This window comes from Limulus polyphemus, unplaced genomic scaffold, assembly GCF_000517525.1.
Source record: "Limulus polyphemus unplaced genomic scaffold, Limulus_polyphemus-2.1.2 Scaffold882, whole genome shotgun sequence".
Classification (NCBI taxonomy): Eukaryota; Metazoa; Arthropoda; class Merostomata; order Xiphosura; family Limulidae; genus Limulus; species Limulus polyphemus.
This window is the reverse complement of record NW_013666492.1, coordinates 263,987-283,488: the sequence shown is the minus strand read 5'-3', so window position 1 is coordinate 283,488 and position 19,502 is coordinate 263,987. Positions and strand designations below refer to the sequence as shown.

Below are 19,502 nucleotides of genomic sequence, written 5' to 3'. Positions count from 1 at the left end.
TTGACAAGAAAATTTAAGTAATCTCTTTTGATTCAATCCAGATGCCCTTCCATTAACAGGTACAATGCCTGACCCCTATAATACTTTTTTTATAATTTTTCTTTTCTTTCTTTCTTTTTTTAACATTTACTATTATGATCAGTGACTCTAACCCATTTAACAATCCTTTTAGCAAGCTTCACGTGTACTGTTCTTATATTGTTGTAGATCTATATACTTTTAGGTTACTCTAATTTAAAATCAGTGTGATGTTCATTGACCCTTTAAAAAGGCATAAGCCAAAATACTGGGTTGCATAAATTACCTTTTATCTGAAGTTGTTTGTTGTCTTCATTGAAAATAGAAATTCACCCACACAAATAAATATATAATACTAAGACTATCCAATGAATTGTCAACACTTTAATATTTTTGTGGTTTAATTTCCCATTCACCTATATTGTATGTTTATACTGCATTGCTGGTGTAGAATAGGCATCTCACACATGCATAAGGTTATCTGTTTTTTACACGGGAACTTTTTCTTGAGACATCGAAGGGGTAATTTCATCCAATCAGAGATAGCCTTGCTTAGGTCAAATCCGAGTTGCGTAAAGATGGCGTCCCAGACGCCAAGAAAACGAATGTCAAAAGAAATCAAACCAATATGTATTATTTAGTATAAATGTCGATGGTGTGGTTGTCTTGATAACAGATGCCTCAATCTTATCATTCTTACATTCAACAGCTTCATTATACTACTATAGTGCCTCAAATATAGTACATTTACATTCAACAGCTTCAGTATACACACTAATATAAGTTTAATACTTTAAGTGGTGTGGATAATACAGATTTCATTGCATTAGCCATAGTTGCTAAAGGATTTATTTGGCAAGAGTGAGCAGAGATTAGGATTCCATCAAGAGTGGTTCAGCCACTAGTATGGCTCCTAACCAAAGCACCAGTAAGAATCCTGAAGCATTTTACAACCAGAAACACTGAAAAATGGTGCCATTATAGCCAGAAACAAGTAATAAGATAGGCTCTCTGCAAAATGAAATTTGGCCACCAATAAGAAAGGATAAAAAATTATACGCTAACATTTAAACATAAAATATTTTTAACTGAATGGGCTCAAATTATGCAGAAATTAATAGAAATTTTTGCAAGAATTTTTTAACCATTAGGAAAGTTGGTATTCAGTGTTTTTAAGCCTACAAGAAGGTCAAAGTCAGCTAGTATTTTAGAATCACATAATATATTTTACATGTATATAACTGCTAGAAGAGAATCCACAGTTATATGCAGAACACATGATACACTATTACACTGGGCTTCCAAATGCTAGTTACCACAACACAGTTTACAAATTCTTTTTTAATTTTCATGTGTCTGAGACTAATAATCATAGCACATGGAGCTTACAAAGCATCAGTACATTTGTGTGCTGCAAATTAAATGATAATCATGCAGAAGAGGTTTAGATGTGTGACAACAAATTTTTTAAACATCCTGTAGAATAAATTCACTATTTAGATTCAAAGTTCCATGGTTCATCTCACTGTGTTTAAATTTTAATATCAAAAAACAAATATCTATTGGAACTGACACTTTAATGTCTGTGTGCACAATGAAGAATATATAGTATTTCAAGAAATTATGCAGACATACTAAAATAACAAAAATGTATTAATGAGATAAAGTAAATTATAAATTTCAGTCACAGAGTGCAATACTTAAAGGTCTAGTACATACATGCATGTCTTTTTTAATGCTTAACATAACCATCTTAAAACACCAAAAATGCATGATCATGCCTATATAATCAAGGACAATCTCTGTGTGCTTGCGTGTATAAAGGTTGAACCATACCTTGCCCCCACATATGAATATAGATACTATGTATACCAAGAATTTTTATATTATAGTTATAAATTAACTACTTGACTACCAACAAATCTGTATATAAAAGAATTTTCCAATAAACTAATTAGCATATTTTATCTTTAATACAGATTGAAACGTACACCATGTGTATTGCTTCAACATTCAGTATTATACTTCATATTCTGTACTTATAAAAGATAAACCAAAAAGCATAATGCAGTGATCCAAAATAACACAAATATCATCCTTATGAATTACAGGCACTGATTTTATTAGTGAATAATATTTTTGAACATACATTTAACTGCCATCTTTTATCAGAAGAAATTACATCTTTCCTAAACAAAGTATTTAAACTTAACCATCATCAATCATTGTCTGTTGATTGTTTTGAAAAACGTTTTTTTTTCCCACAAAAAATTTAATTATTGAAGTATTTCATCTGGGTACTAAATTATCTTTATATTTTCCTACCTTTTAGCTTTCAGTTTCAAGGCTATACAACCACAAGCTTCAAGTTTCTGAGAAACTTCTGAATTGTTGTATGTTTCTGCCATTTTTTTGGATATTTCATCATCATCTGTAATAATGCATTTACAATTTTAACCCCTAAATACAATAAGTTATATAACAATATATTCTTACAAGATTATCAACAAAACATAACAAAATTCTAAAAAATAATAAGGAACTACAATGAAAAGAAAATGACAAAGGAAAATCTTTTTTCTGCAACTAAACATCATGGAAAAATGAGCCATGAAACACTTCAACAAATGTGTGAATGTCTTAATTGGGATTAGTTTAAACAAAGGTAAGAGATAGGGAAAGAAAATACAGTTAGTTTTTGACCAAAAAGTTTTACTGGGACTTCAGAAATATTAAAGATAAAACATAATAAGGATGTAAAAACTAAATTCCTATTGTTGAAAAAAATATATATATAGAAATTCAAGACAGAGCATGGGTATTTAAAAACTTGTAAAATAATAAATTAGAAATACTATATGGCTACTGTAAAATGAACTCCAGGTACAAATTTTTTTTACTCTTTTTTTTTTCAGTGTTTATATCTACAAGATGATGATAAAAAATAGCTTAGATGAGGGCTTGTTACAAATTAGCTACTACTACTACTAATAATTGTTATCATACCAATAACCTAATTCTTTCCAGCTGGACATATTATAAAAGCAAAGTTACAAAGATTTATGCTTGTCATCACCAGAAGCTACTAAGTAAGCAATCTACTGTTTTGTGTCAAGATTAGCAACATATTCACAACCAAAAAACAATACTCTTAAAACTTTTAAAAGCAAACAGAATAATGTCCTTAAATCTGTGTGAGAGGTTTTGGTGTTATTTGGTCTAAAAATATTCCCTCATGAGAAGCATACAGATAATTACTGGACAGTAACACACAATAACCCATAACTGATGTTTGACAGTTCTGTTATTTTCAATAAATCGGTGATAGTGTTAGTTGGCAAAAAAGTCCCAGGTTCAAAGATCTTTAACTACTTTCAACTAATTCCAGAATTTAAAAATTTATGTTAAGAGAATCACACACAATTAATTAAGTTTGCAAAAAAAATCAACAAAAAAAAACCTTGCATTAATCCTTTTGGTACCACTTTTGTTGTATTCTTAAAATGTAAAAAAACATAAAGATAGAAATGACCTAGAATAAATAAGAAATGCTTTCTGCATTTTTGGACATTTTTCCCATGCATGGTTACTGAAATTTGCTTATAGGACATGTGTGTCCCAACAGATGTTGTTGGGTTACAGCACCCATTTATGAAAACATGTTATAAATATACATTCTGAGGTGAAACACAAGAACATCTTGTAATCAAAATTTTATTTCCACAATTGTGAAAAAAAAATATTCTTACAAGGTATTCTGATTCATACAACAACATATCTTGAATAAGTTTTAGCCACAGTATATCAATATGAAATGAAGAACATCCAAGAGATAACATCTGCTATAACACATGAATGCCTATGGGATATAGGGGTCAGCCCTACACAAATATGTACTGGAATATATATATATTATCCAATGGCACTAAAAGGGTTAAGCCTAAGAACCTACCATGTATATCATAGACTATTTTCTGATTATATACTGTTAGGAATAAAAAGTTTAGTTAAATGTGTATACTTATAGTTTAAGGGAAATAACTGTAGTTATATTCCTATGAAGTGTAGAAGGAACTTAATGGGACAGGTGTTTTAAAGTAAACAGTGTTGATGAAAACTTTTATTATTTTTGTCATTTTTTTTGTCACACCTGATATGACTTGTGTATTTAAAGTTAAATACATAGTCAATAAGCATGAGGAAGAACCATGACATTAAACTAATGAACTAATCAATCATCTTATATTTCAAGCTTAAATTTTTATGCTTTTTTATGGCATAGGAACCTAAATTATCTAACAGTATACATGATTATCTATTTTTTTAAGTAAGAAGAAACTAGATATAGATATCTCTTCATACTGACTAATTGAAGTTTTCAGTAAATGTGAGTTTAATGGTTTTGTTCCCTGCTCTAATTCCTTTAGAGATGCTAGGCAACGACTTTTCTTCTGGGATTTCTTTGAAGGCAAGGATTCTTCTGTGAGTCATGTCTAATCAGATTTGTCACACTTCTAGTTCTTATTGGGCCAGTGAAACTGCCTGCTAAAGGTCATTGTGTGGACTGGTATGTGGACCTCTCCCAATACTTTTATCTCACATTATTTGCCGGATCTGGCAGTCTTTTCACCTGAGGGTTTTTGCCTACCTCCTGTAGCTATCTTAACCACTTTTTTTTACCCAATGTTGATATTATTACAACATTGTAGTCAAGAAGTTGTTACTAATTGTAATGTTAACTGTTAAGCTGTCTAAAAACAAAAATGTTTTTGTTCATCTAGTTATCATGCAGACATTTTATGATCAACCCTTAGAATGTCTCCATGCTAGATTAAAATCCAGCTTTCGCCGAGGATGGACTTGTGCTTCCTTGTTATGATAAAGCAGGAAATTCAAGTAGGTCTAGACAGTTTTCTCCCAGTGTCATAATTTTCAACCAAGCTTTCATTTTGTGTTTTGTGTATAAGTTTACTAGGTTTTCCTTAAGCCAAACAGTCAACCCTTTATGATCAATCTTCAGAATGTTTCCATGTTAAATTTAAACTCAGCTTTCATTAAGGATGGACATGCCCTTCCCAGTTACTTAATTTTCAGCCAAGCTCACTTTTCCTGTTTTGTACATAAATGTAACTAGCTTTCTCTAAAGTCAAACAAAGTTAGCTTTCTGACTCCTAGTATTAGAACTAGGTGTTGGAACTCTGCTCTTAAAGCACAATAATCAAAGCTTGTTCTATGTTGAGTGTTCAGATCCTGCAACCTCTAAGAAAATAGTGATTGTGTAACCATAGTAAAAAACAACAACAATTAATTTCATTCCTGGTTATTCAACATTTTGTAGACTTTGTCAAATATTTTTTACATTAAAGTAACACATTTGCAAAGTAAAGGACAACATCCATTAGATGATCAACACTAGAATTCCACAATGCACGAGTTTAAACAGACTCTTTTGTAAATAATAGTTTTTTGAACACTCACTAGATTTAAGTCTGGTTTATACAATCTTTGTATACTACCCCTCTTCCCCATATATATTCACCTTTTATTTCTATTAGACTGAAGCACAAAAGATTGTATGTCAGTAAATTGTCATCATTTTTCAGTACTGGAAATTACACTATTCTTGCAGTATCTATAAAGTTGTGCAATAATTTACTCTATTGGTAAATATAAAAACTAGAAGGGATTTTGTTTCATTACATACACACTGCCATCAACACTCAAGTTGCTGACTAAGCAGTCAACACTTCCATTAGAGGGTGCCACTGTGTATTATGTGCCCAGAATCTTCCTTTGAACTCCAAAAATATAATTTGTGGAAGTCCCTAGGATGTCCATGCCTTGATCCCATGTGCCCAAAGCTTGCCTAATCACAAGCATCAGGTCTCCAGTGTCTACAAATAAATTACCTCACCTGTAGAACTTTTTAGTAATTTAATTTACAAAAAATGTGCTTTTCGTATATACAATAATATTTGAAAGATAATTAATCATTGGAGACAAGATTTGAACAGCATTTGAATTGCCAATAAATATCAAATGCTATTTCTATTACATGGGTTATACAAACCTTACAATTTTTTTTTATCCAAGACTTTTTCAGATTTTGCCAAAATTATTTCACACTTTAAAACATTAATAACAATTATAAAAAATGAAAACATGATACACCGGTAACTTTATTTTCAGACTATAAATCCAGATAAATGATACACAATAAATTAATAAAATAAATGTGAGTTACTGAGTAATTCAAAATATAGGAAAGAAAAGTGAGCAAAATTTCATTTTTAGAGGCACTAAAGGTTAAAGAAAAACACAAAAGACAGAAAAAAAATGAGAGAACATAGAGTGTACATTAGAGCTGGATGAATTAAGTGTTAAATAAACTGCAAGTTTAGCTTTTTTTTGACATTGTGTGTTATGTTTCTAATTTTAATGGATAACTACTTTCTTTAATGTTGTACAAGCAGGGAAGGATATAAAGGAGTCTAAATGTCTGAACCTCCTCCATTTGTACTCTTACATGATATATAAGCATGCACATATCTAGGAGGCCCAGGGAAGCCAAACCCTTTCCATCCATTTTTTTCAGAAATTAATAACTGTATTCTTTAATACCGTATAAGCAGGCATAGATCCAGAGAAGTCTGAAACCTCCTTCTTCCACTGTCTTACACTATTATACAATATAAAAAATAAACACATGTCAGTATTTTTTCCTAATTGGGCTATTAATTACTATAAAAACTTTTTTTGTTTTCTGAAATCAACGACGTGTATTGTCGTGGAGAAGAACACCTTTTCAATTGACGAGTGAAGGGTGTTTCTGATGAAGGGCTTGATTTAAATGTTCCAGTTGCTGACTATAGATCTCTGCATTAACAGTTCACTGTGGATTGAGGAGTTCGAAATGAATTACTCCTTTGATGTCCCACCATATAGAAGGAAACTGGACCAATCCCAATTCAGAGCATCCCCAACTAGAGCTGTAGGTTTCTAGTGAACAGAAACGTGGAACCGTAGTGATGATAGCAGTCACAAAAACAAGACAGCAAATTTACCACCAAGTTAAAACACTAGACATGACAAGCCGACAATAGATTACGGTGGTACTAGGCACAAATGCCTCAAGAGAAAGTGTTAGTTAAAGGAGGATGTATGTCAAGGATTCTGTGAGATAAAATGAGCCACCATAACATTGAAAAGAAGAAATGGAAGAAGAGACATAAGACAGTAGATCTCTGTACATATTCTAGAGATTGATCAGAAGAACTTGAAAAGGACATATATAGGTGTATCTGAGAGGAACAAAGGAATCAAGAGAAGTCAGAGTCCCCAAAAATAGATAGAGCCTTTCATGAAAGAGGAGAAAGAGACACGAGTGCTGTGGTGACAAGAAGCTCCATGTCTCAAAAATGTAGCATGATCCAGAAACAATTTAAAAAGACTCACTTTAAAAATACAATGGCCTAAGATAACACAAGTTACATTATCATATCAGTGTTTAAACCTGCATGTATCGCAGGGGTCAACATGCATTTATCATGGCCTTTTCACACAGTTGCATTCAAAAGTTAATTAATCATCTTGGCATAAAAAAATGTAATTTATAACTGAAAGTTTTATATTATCTAAGTTTTAATTTCTTAATTTCAAAATGAACTATTTAAACAAATTCTTAATCTTGACATGTGTGTTACATAATGCATCTCCCTTCTGATTCTATTATTTTCAATTTTTTACTTTTCCTTCTAAGGCTATCAAAGGCATCAACAAATCAGAAACTTAAACTATATATATTTACATATCAGAATTTAAAATCTATGCCTCCCACCTTCGTGAATTAGTGAGGTATAAATAAATTTGTGACACCCACCATTGAGGCTCCTCCAAGTTTGTCATAGCTTTGAATGAATTTATCTGTGTCCCTTTATAATCATGTTTATAGCCAATAAAGAGAGAATTTGGTCTCTTGCAAAATCTTGCTAAAGATCATCTCTTTGTTGTGCATTTGTGGCCAGTTTGCTTCATTTTATTTATGTGTGATCATTATTGTTGGGCTTCAAACAGCAAAAAGAAGTTTTTAACTTAATTCATAGTTTAGTTAAATTATAGTAGTTTCAGGACATTTATATTTTGTAAGTGATAATTTTTTATGTTATAAATTTCATATTTGAAATGAACATTTTAAAATAGTTTGGACTACCAAAATCACCACAAAAATGTAGGTCAACAGTGCTTCATCCATCAAAAGCAAAAAGCAGGATTCCAAGCATGTAATTGCTAAATTTCTTGTTTGCTTTATTATTATAAAAGTAATTAAAATGTAAAAATTGGATACTTGTTAGATTAGACAAGAAAACCTAAATAAAAAAAGTTTAAATAAAATTTTTTGTCATGATATTCAATACTACAGCATGCTGTGTGTGTGAAGCATGTATGTAATTTATGCTTATTGTGCTTGTAACTTGATCATTTGTTTACATAAAGCTGTACATTTGTGACAAATGGCTTTCACCATAGTCTTAGCGGGTCTAAGTGCAGCTGTAAAGAAATAAAATTATACAAACCCAGATCAGAAAATTAATAAAATTAAATGAAAGGAGTAAAAAAAATGATTTCTTCACTTGTAAAAGATTAATATCTATGATTGATGAAATCAGATCTGAAAAGTATATTATCTTTGGCTGTAAAAATATATAATGTATAATTGTCTGTTACAATATGCAGTCATTATAAAATAAAAAAGGTAATTTCAATTTATTTAATATTTTTCAATTTTTCATTTTACCATTTGCTGATTTCACTACAGTTAGTGTAAGTAACAAATAATATAGTTTTACTGAAAAACAGACTTTGATATTCATTCAGGAGGTTCTAGAGATTATGAAAATGAAATGTGAAAACTGTAAGTTAAAAAAAGTATTTTCATTTTTAATACAAAAAAGAAAATCACCTTGTACTCAGTAAATTCACAGACAAATCTTTAGTAAAAATACTTGATAAAAATTCAGAAATTTTGTTTACAATATAATTTAAGTGTTTACTAAAAGCCAACCAAATTTTGTGAAGATAAACTTTGTAAATTTGGATTTTTTAATAAACATTGCTATGTATAGCTTCATAGAAATTGTACTGATGCAAAGTACAGACACTATTCACAGAGGGTTAACTCTCTGTATGCATGCTTGGTCATCTTGAGTGACCATGTAACCAACATGCATCCATTAGACTATACATACTATAACTCTAAATATACAAAGTGCATCTTCAGGAAATTTGACAACCTTTCAGTAAACATTACAAGTGTGTTATATATGAAAAAAAAAAAAGATTTTTTTAATTAAGTATTTTTACTAAAGATTTGTCTCTGTGATTTTATGAAACTTTTACTGAGACAGTCATAATGAAAGATAAATTTTATGCCAAGAATAAAAATACTTCTTTTCATCTTACAGTTTTGATATTCTATTTGCATATCCTTGAAAATCTCCTAAATGAATTATCAATTTCTTTTAGTAAAACTTGATATTTTCTCCACCATAACACTAACTATATTAAAATCAAACAAAAAAAATTGGAAAATACAAAATAAAATCAATACTCCTTTTCTTTCATTCTAGAACTGCTGCATATTGTAACAGACAATTACAATTACTTATCAAAAACAGCCTCAAGTATCCAACCTTTTCCCATCTGCTTGTTGTTAAGTTTATAACTTTAAAACCTACCTAAGTACATTGTAGGCAATTAATCACCACAGTGTAAACAAGAGATCAGATAACAATCACAATGCAGTTAGCTAAAGCTGGTCTCATGATATATGATTTGATTGTTTTTCATTTCATTTCTGTTAGCTAATGTAGTTTCTAATTTTTATATTTTTGTTAAAAAATATATAATAATAAATGAAAAATATACATGATAACAAAAATGTTGGACTTACATAAGGGGTGGAACCTACTTCAGTAATTTGAACGTGAGAGTGTACTTCCTCAGCACTAGTTTTTCATATATAGGTTTTACACAAAATCATTAATGTTCCTTTCTAATATGCTTCTTAACACACAAAAATATATCAGGCACTAAAAATTGATGTCCAAAACTACTAACATTTAACTGGCTTTCTAACTAAACTATAAATAGGTTTAAAAAATTCAATTAGCTGCTCAGAAAAGAAAAACATGATTTCAAACATGAAACTGAGGCTAAATGTTTTTTTACAGGCAGCAAGGCAAAATAACTGTATGAGGAATCTTAAGAGAAAGCTGCTCTTTCTATTGGTTATAAATCAATCTCAGTAAATCAAGGATATTGGAGATTCTCAGTTCAAATCTGGCTTGTCAGTATCTATAGTGTGTTTCTAATCAGCTGGACACTTATAAAATCATATAGGGGCAGAAAGAAATGGGCAATTCAGAATGAAGATGGTGTCACTGTCATGTGAAAGAGAAGTGAAAATTGAAAATTTATAAAATAACAACATAATGTTTAGGGACAACAAGAGATCTATTGGTCCATCCAGGCTGTCTCAATTCCTCTAAACTAAAACTATTAAAAAAGTAAAATAAAACAATGAATAGAAAAATTAATAAATAAAAAAATGTCAAAGCCAACCCTTATCATTCATATTAACAAGATTTCTCTTAAACTCACTTAAATTTACTGCCTCCACAACATCTGAAGGCAACCTGTTCCAAAGGTAGCCAACCACCCTGTTAGAATTATTTGTTTGTTTGAAGTTAAGTACAAAGCTACACAATAGGCTATCTGTGCTCTGCCCACCATGGGTATCGAAACCAAGTTTCTAGCGTTGCAAGTCTGCAGACACACCGCTGTGCCTGTTAGAAAAATAAAACTCTCTGAACTGAAGATGACTCCTACCCTGCCAAAATTTATATTTGTGTCCCCTAGTCCTACCATTCTCACCGTTAAGTTTGAAAAAAGATGATGCATTACCACTGTCAATCCCCTTAACAATCTTAAAACACTTCAATCAAATCCCCTCTAACTTTTTTTTTCAAGAGAAAAAGATTTCAGAGGCCTTAACTTCTCCTTGTATGACAACCAATCCATCCCAGGCACCATTCTAGTAGCCCTCCTCTGAACACTTTCCAACAATTCAATGTCCTTCCTAAGATAAGGAGCCCAAGACTGAACACAATACTCCATATGTAGCCTAACTAGTGACCTATACAATCAAATTATAACATCTTTAGACTTGTGTTCAATATTTCTGTAGGTACAACCTAAAATCCTATTTGCATTACCACTAGCACACTGCTTAGATGGCTTAAGAGACTAATGAACCACTACACCAAGATCCCTTTCTTTCATAACACTGTTAAGGTTATTCCCAACCAAATTATAAATATTTCCTTTTGAAATTAAGAAATTAAATCTTAGACAATATACAAATTTGAATTATAAACTGCATTTTAATTTCAAGTTTAATGATATACATTGATAATAAAACTGTTTAATTACGTTTTGAATGTAACTCTGTAAAATAAGGTCATGATGCATGCACTTTATCCCTTCCATATTTGAAGAGTTTAGCTACACAATGGGCCATCTGTGCTCCACTTGCTACAGAGAAATGTATCCTGAACAATGAAAGTTTATAAAGATTCTACTGACTCACTGAGGAATTTATATAAATGAATCAGATACTGATTGGAGGCAAGATGGACTTGAAAAGTCTGATCAGCCAACCCAAACAAGGTGCTTCTCAAAGAAGATGAGAGGTCACATTCAAGAATGCCTCTTTGGATGGGGGAAGAGGAGGAGCCAGATGTCCATACAGAAATGTAAATATGCCCAAACAATGCATCCTCCATGCAAACATTCTCAGGGTCCATTTGAAAATATACAGAGCCATAACCAACTTGAATGAAAGGGCCTGAAACTGAAAATTATTACCATCCTAGCCAAAATGAGGAAGCAATGAGTGGTTAGAAAGTAGTGAAAGGATGGATAGCATAAAAACACTCCCTTATAAGCTCCTAAGGACAAGAAACCTGTTGGGACCCCTATAGATCTAGCAAAGCAGAAAACCAAAGTGAGCTCATGTTTCCAATGTATAAGTAACTCATATAAAAACTTCATCAAAAATGGAGGGTGCTACAAGGAAATCTTAAGATAAGATCAAGATAATCAACTCCAGAAAGTAAGGTGTCCTGCCCAAGGAAATCCAAGAAACAGTTAATTGGGACAATGCAGAATACTGAGACCAACGTGATGAACAGGTACATGCAAGTTTATTCAGTGAAACTGTAAGAGTTATAAAATAGAGCTTCCAAAAAATATGAAGCATGGACAGACAGGGAAAGAGTTGAGCAAGAGAACGATGAGGAGAATGAAGGTGGGAGAGAGACCTGGAATGAGGAAGAGGAGATTCACATGCTGGAGTAAGAGACTCAAATGACTGAAGCTCAAGGAAAGAAGAATCTTGGCCATATTCCATAGAATATAATTTTTGAGGTCTGCAAGGATAGGGCAGTTGGGGTTTAGTATAAAATCAAGATAAAAAGGTATGAACAAGCAACAAGTTAGCCCAAGGTTCAGAAAAGAAAAAAAAGACAGAAGAAAAAGAGAAAAAAATGTCACATTTATGTAAATAAAGCAGCACAGGGCAAAGATGAGGCTACCTGTTCCTCATCAAGATGGCAAGAGCGAAAAACAAAAGCAGATGATGGGATCAGCAGGTCAAAATTGTCAAAAGATGAGGCAGGCTCAGCTGAAGCAACAGAAGCAGGAGAGTGGGAATCCTGGATCTGCAATTAGAAAGAAACTAACCACCTTGTGAACAATGGTGGTAACATCACTAACCATCAAAGTGCCTCCAATTACTAATGAATCACTAAAAGACGACTTTGGTTGTGGAGTGTCAGGTTTCAGAAACACGAATATGTGAATTCATAATGGAGCCCATTCACAAAAACATTAGTTTTTTGTGTGTAAAGATGTCCAGTATGTCCATGGTACATATGTCTTGGTCATTGTCATAATAACAAAACTTGAGATTAATTATCTAAACCTAAACAATGGGTTAATAATGATGGGGAATTTTTTTTTCTTAAGAAACCTAACAGAGACTGAAACACTTGTCCCAAAAGGTCATAAATTGGTTAAGAGAGGAAATCAAATTAATGTAAGAAACAATAATAAATCGAAACAAGAATTCCAACTGAAATGTTTCACATTCTGTATTTTTCTTTTCCAAGTCATGAAAATAACGGTAAGAAAGACAACACTTTGAATGGCAACTAAAATTAAGTAATAAATTAAAATTTCTGTGTTTCAAAATTAAAAAAAAAACAATTGCTGAGGAAACAATAAGCCTTTTGTTAATACATGAAGTGCTCATGGGGTCTACTGTGCATGGAGGATGTGTGGCCATCCTAGAGGTGGAAGACTATACCCCAATGCTGAGAGCATCAGAGATTCACAGAATACACATTTATATGTGTAGGAGTGTGGGTTTCATTTAAGGCTTGGCACATGCTAAAGAATCTTTTCAACAGTGGTGTGAAGTAATAGCTATTAGTTCTGTAGAGGTGAATAGTTTCTGAATTTCCCACTTTTGAACATAAACATCCAAGGAAATTGTTATAACATGTACCTATCAAAACTCATTAGATTTGCTAGAATTTGTTGTAACTTGGAAGATTTCAAAGAGAGAGCTGGATCATTACTATAAACTTTTGAGTTGAGGTTTTTTTCTCTCAATAAATTATGCATGGCATTTTTTAACTTTTGTAATAAGCACAATTTATTTTTAACTTAAATACACATTGACAATTCTTCCACTTTTCATACATTCTTAAATAAATATATTATGAAAAATGATTTTACAAATTAACATAATAGCTATGGATTATACATAACTTTCTTTATCCTAACCTTACATAACCTAAGCATTACACCTCAAAATTATCTTTTTATTCAAAACTAACATATGTTATACCGAGTCGGTTGTTAACCACGGTGTGCTTGTTGATTCAGTATCAATCGTATGACTAACATAGTCAATACAAAACATAACCTTCATCATAAACGTATATATTCAAACACAAGCCTAAGAACTTATCACACCTTAGAGATATAAAACTAAGTCTGTTATATCTGACCTTTCCTCAAGTATTTGGAAACTTTTCTTAAGTTATATTTCCACTTTTAAGAACTGATCAATTTTAGTTTGTTCTCTTCATAAGCCTAATTTCACGTCTGGCCATTGAGCAGATTCCTTTAGCAAGGTCATCTTAAATATATCAGTAGATTAAAACAACAGAACTTGTCCAGTTACACAAGAAGTCATACACACAGGCTGTGCTATTGTTCTGTGAATATCCAACCAGAACTTGCCACATACTAATTAAAATGTACATTTATTTGTGTTTACGTGATTTATATTTTACAATATTATATACATATTGAATTAATAGAATTTTAGTAATTTATAGTATATTAGATGGACTTAATATACCTTACTATAATGGACATAGCATGTATGTCAGTATCTATGTATGTAACCAAAACTCTTGCGCCATCTACAAACCAAAATCCATAAAAAGTTTCAAACTTTGGGTATTTAAGATTCAGACAATTAGAAAAATAACTGTGATATGTGCAACAACCATTTCTTTATAGTAGAACACAACTTTAATAAAAGTACTCTCCTCAAAACAAGAACACGACTTTCACTAAGACAGTATATGAGGGTTTAATTATACCTTTATTGACGTAATTTTTTAATTTAGTACTGAGAAACGAAAGTTCTTAACAAAACTATTATTTTTTCAATAAGCTGTACTACTTTTAATATATAAGAATATTACAGTTTCTATCAGTAAAATTTATTAATATTTTGAGCACTGTACATTGAATCATTTTGATGCAATGAGTCACATACGACTAAAGAGCACAATCTAAACACTTTTTCTGTGCAGTACTTCCCAGAAAAAAAATCCTTTTTTAGAAAATGTTCACTTTTTAAAAATGATTTTCAATGGGGTATAAATACTACAATTAGTAATAATTAGCACAAACAGCTGCCCATAGGGTGGCATTTCTGCTGGTAACATTAAATTTCTTAAATAGTAGTAACTAAACTGGCCAATTGTGATAGGTATGGTACATGAAGCTTTATAACTGACAATTTTGCTTTAGTGCTTAGTTATTTACAAAGGAGGCTCAATCTTGTTGATATTCTTGGAATAAAGGCCAAAAACACAGCTAATGACAGCAATAACTGATGAACTAAGGCAGAGTAGTCAAAGACATTTTGTCGTTTGCCCGTTACTTACAACTAAGACTAATTATTATTAATTGTAATTGAAGATCTTTAGCAACTCTTCTGGTAGAAGTCCTTACAAAGGAACATCACGAAACTTTGAAGTTTTGAACTTATATAATTTCAATTTTAAGAATACAAAAGTTGTACTGAAAGGGTTAAAATTATTTTTAGATAAGTAAAAATTTATGATAATTCAATTTCTTAATTTTCCATGCTGCAAACTCATTGTCAACAAACTAACCATAGTGAATATTTGTGAAAAACATTCTTACCTTCTATATATACTAAAAACACCTTTTTTCTTGTTTTGGCTTCAGAAATTGCTTCAGGTATTGTACCTTCAAACCACTTCATGCTCTTCTCTTTTTTAGAATCAATCTATTTAATCAGAAAATTGTCAGTGTTAAAGATTTGAGTTTAGTAAATAATATGTATAACAAAAAAAAAAGGACAACTTTCATGTCATAATTATATATTGTACATATAAAAACAATAAAATTTACTAAGCAAGGATTACATTGCAAGGGAGAAATACAACAAAAACTTCTTTACCTGTGAATACAAAATAATTCAGAGTAAAAAAGTTACTATATTTCCTGGTGATTTGATACATTACAACAGTCTGCTTTATCAGGTTGATCTTGCAATTTGTTCAAGATTATTATATATTTTTAGCCAGTTTGAAGTTTTTACATTCTAGAAGAAAAGTTAGTAAAGATTAAATAAATTTATTTTTTAACTCCTCATAGTTCCTGCAGTTTTTTATTTGACTGAGCCAGATTTCCTACGATAATTTAACTACATTTATCAATGTTTTACAGTAATATCATATCTTCCTCTTTTTTATTATTTCAGCTTGTTTTCCATCAGAAGCACTAGAAAATTAAAAAAAATATGATTCAGCATATAATGGCCCTCGCAGTACATACTTGCATGGAACACTGTATACATAACACTCTCTACCAAACCAAACAGCTACCCCAATTTCAATATAGCATTCATATCCATATAGGACCATATGTTGTATTATTTTAAAATTATTAAGCTAAGCAGCTTAGCCCAGCTGTACAAAATTTTACCTATTCTGTATCACCATCTTAATTAAAGCTCAAATTAAACTGGACATATCAAAATACATTTCTTTAAAATGCCTGAAAATGTAAATTGTCTTCGATTCTTAAAGCAATCCAAAATTAAGGCTAATGGTTCTGCTGTTTGTTACTTAAGTAAGTGGTAAAGATGTATTAAAGTAAATGCAAGGCAAGAAATTAAAAAACATAAAAATGGCAAGAAAACAGAAGACGAAACAGCCAGTCATGGTAATCACCCCCCCCCCCCCCAATAAAATCCTTCTAATTTATTTCCTATTTACTCTAACTTAAAAATAGTCATTTATATTCATATACCAATATACCATGTCATTCAATAAGCTTATAATTCTAACCAAAAAAAAATATTGTCAAAGAACAAGCCTGCAATTATGCTTCCTAAGTTTAAACCTATTACCCCTAAGATTCAAGTACATACTTGCAGCATTTTCAATTCACAACTCAAAAGATAACTCAGATAACTGTTTAAGGTTCATATCTTCTACATTCTATGGCAAATAACTCTCCTCATAACTCAAATAATTTAAGTTAGAAGTAATTTTGGTACCCAATTGCTTTACTTTTTTCAACATGTTGATATCTTCCTGTAGTAAGGAAACCAAAGCTGCACAGAACTCTAAATGAGGCCTCAACAGTCTTATAGAAGACTACAATATTAAAGATTCCTATAAAAAGAAAGCCAAGAATTCTATTTGCTCTTCCCACCAAAGCAAAGGGTTTATGATTTTACCAACATACATCCTTCTCTATTACAGAACACCAATGTTTCTCTCCAAATTTCCATACCTCTTATGAACAACTTTACACTTCTTATTCTTAAGATCAGATCTCATCTTTCATATTGTGGCATATTAATTATGACTACCAAGGATAAAAGGAGCATTCTCAACAGAATTAGCTTTTCCTAGTGTTTTAATAACATAAGCTAAATTAGAATACTACTGCTCAAAAACTTTCACATCATTAACATAAATAGTGTAAACATTCTAAAACATATTCATGAGTGATTCTATACTAACTTGTCACAATCTCCTAATCATCAAAAGACTTGTTTCATGTCATAATTTTTCAACACTATGCCAATTTTCAATCTGCTTTTTAACTTTTCCCCAATCCAATAAACACCTAACCAAGTAACTAAAAGAATCTTTTGTAAAGCATTTATCAAATGCTTTTTTAGCATTAAGTAAAAACAATACCGAGATATTCTCATAAAAAAACTGAGGCTCTATTTAAAACCTTCAATACAGATTGATAATATAAAAACAGAATTTTCTCATAAATATAAATGCCCACTTTTCAAACGACTTCTTTCAACAGATCTCGAATATTTGTGTTAACAACAGAACTTTTTAAGCCAAACTAATAGTAGCAAAAGTATAATTAATCAAATGTTCCCAATATTTATTTTATTTTTTTATGTACACATATCACATATTGAGGCTAGTCTATTCCCTTCTCCCAAGTTCTATAGTCTGACAATGTTCTCCTTGAAACATTTTAAAATTTAAATGATCAATTGCTAGCTTTTCTTTTATTTAAGTTTTACATGTAGGTTATGTAACTTTAATAGAATTGAGGAAAAACAAAAGACAATTGTACATTTCACAAATAACTGTCTTTTGTTTTTTCAATTCTGTAATTATGAAATTTCACAAAATACCGCCGGTTTGAGTATCAATTATATAATTCTAATAGTATTAACTTCGTAGTATTAATAATAATACTAACATTACTGGAAGTACTACTACTACAAGAACTAGCCTACACGTATTACTACTACTAGTACTACAAAATTATTTTATAAATTATTAATAAGTAGAACTAGAAATCTTAATTAGAACTTTGGCAAATTATTTGTGTTACATCCGAGGCATATTATACCTATGGTCAGAATTATACGAAAAAGAGTTGAATTCTTTTACAAAATACACAATATTTAATTTGTTTTGAAAATAGGATACTTTACTCCCACTGTTGCTTTCCTATTACTAACACTATTAGTAAGCAAATTGTTCTGGGTGACATCTGGTAGCATAGCTGCATGATAAAAAACCATTGATTAATTTTAACTATTTCGTAAGAATATTTGGTTTTGTTTCGTTTCATTTTTGGGAACGAGGAAAGAATTTTCTTTTTAGAGACATACTGATGATTCAGATTTATATACATTTCCTTGTATAGTTAAGTATACGTGTTTTGTGTCTTTCATTTTTGGTGTTTGATACTGTTTATTATTTTAGTCAATTGCTAAATACTTTGTTGAGAACATAAGCTTGACGATAGACACTCTCATAGTGTTTAAAAGAAGAAACTAAGTAACCTCGATTAGAATACACATTATATGGATTCAAAAAAGATTGACTATACATTAAAACTCAATTTTAAATCCACGAGGGTTTACACAGACTAGAAAATAAAACAAGCTATTTACTAACGATTATTTTATATATATTTAAATATTCTGTTGGATAAAAGTTTGATATTATGGTATATAAGTATACCATGAAGTTTTGACTTCTTGTGTTTAATAGTACTTATTCTCAATTTATTCTTTATTATGTAAATGTGCATGTTTCACATAATACTGTTGCGTCAGCGAGTCACATGACTAGTGTGACGCCACGTTTCTAGAACTATCCCGTACCTTGGCGAATGCTCTAGTATTTACTAGATATAGGGTAGGCTGGTATATAAAAGAGGGTGACAACGTGACGGGAGAATAAGGTAATGTGTATGTAGGTAGTGAGTAATTGAACTGCAGTCAGAGAGAGACGTATTGTTGAAGTTAATGTTCGTTCGTTATAGTGTTTGTTTTAGCGCGAATATTGAAATTAAGTGTATCGTAAAGTTATATTCGGAAAGAATAAACCAGTTTTATTAAGTAAGGACTTGTGTCGCTAAAGTTTCATCGGAACGAAGTTACGGAAAACAATTTAACAAACGGAGACGTAACAAATTGGTGTCAGAAGTGGAACGAAAAAAAAAAAGGAAACGAGAAGCGGCAAATCAAACTACAGTTTAGCAGACTTGATGGTAGTGTTGCGTCATCGAGATCACGTGACAATTCTCAC

At 31.0% G+C, this 19,502-nt stretch overlaps 1 protein-coding gene across 2 annotated transcripts in view; it reads right to left on the bottom strand.

Annotated features, from left to right (window-relative positions):
• LOC106461025 (UBX domain-containing protein 4-like) overlaps positions 1 to 18,426 on the bottom strand; it is a 53,427-nt gene extending 35,001 nt beyond the window's left edge. The window contains exons 1-3 of one of the 2 annotated variants that reach the window (XM_013920804.2): positions 18,313 to 18,426; positions 15,592 to 15,697; positions 2,344 to 2,449 (exon numbers count right to left, since the gene is read on the bottom strand). In XM_013920804.2, coding sequence (XP_013776258.1) covers positions 2,344 to 2,449; positions 15,592 to 15,673 — 188 coding nt within the window. In that variant the 5' untranslated portion in view covers positions 15,674 to 15,697; positions 18,313 to 18,426. Of the gene's footprint in view, positions 1 to 2,343; positions 2,450 to 15,591; positions 15,698 to 15,871; positions 16,163 to 18,312 lie in introns of those variants that run through there. The other variant, XM_022387835.1, reaches the window with a different exon arrangement.
• Positions 18,427 to 19,502: the final 1,076 nt, after the last annotated feature.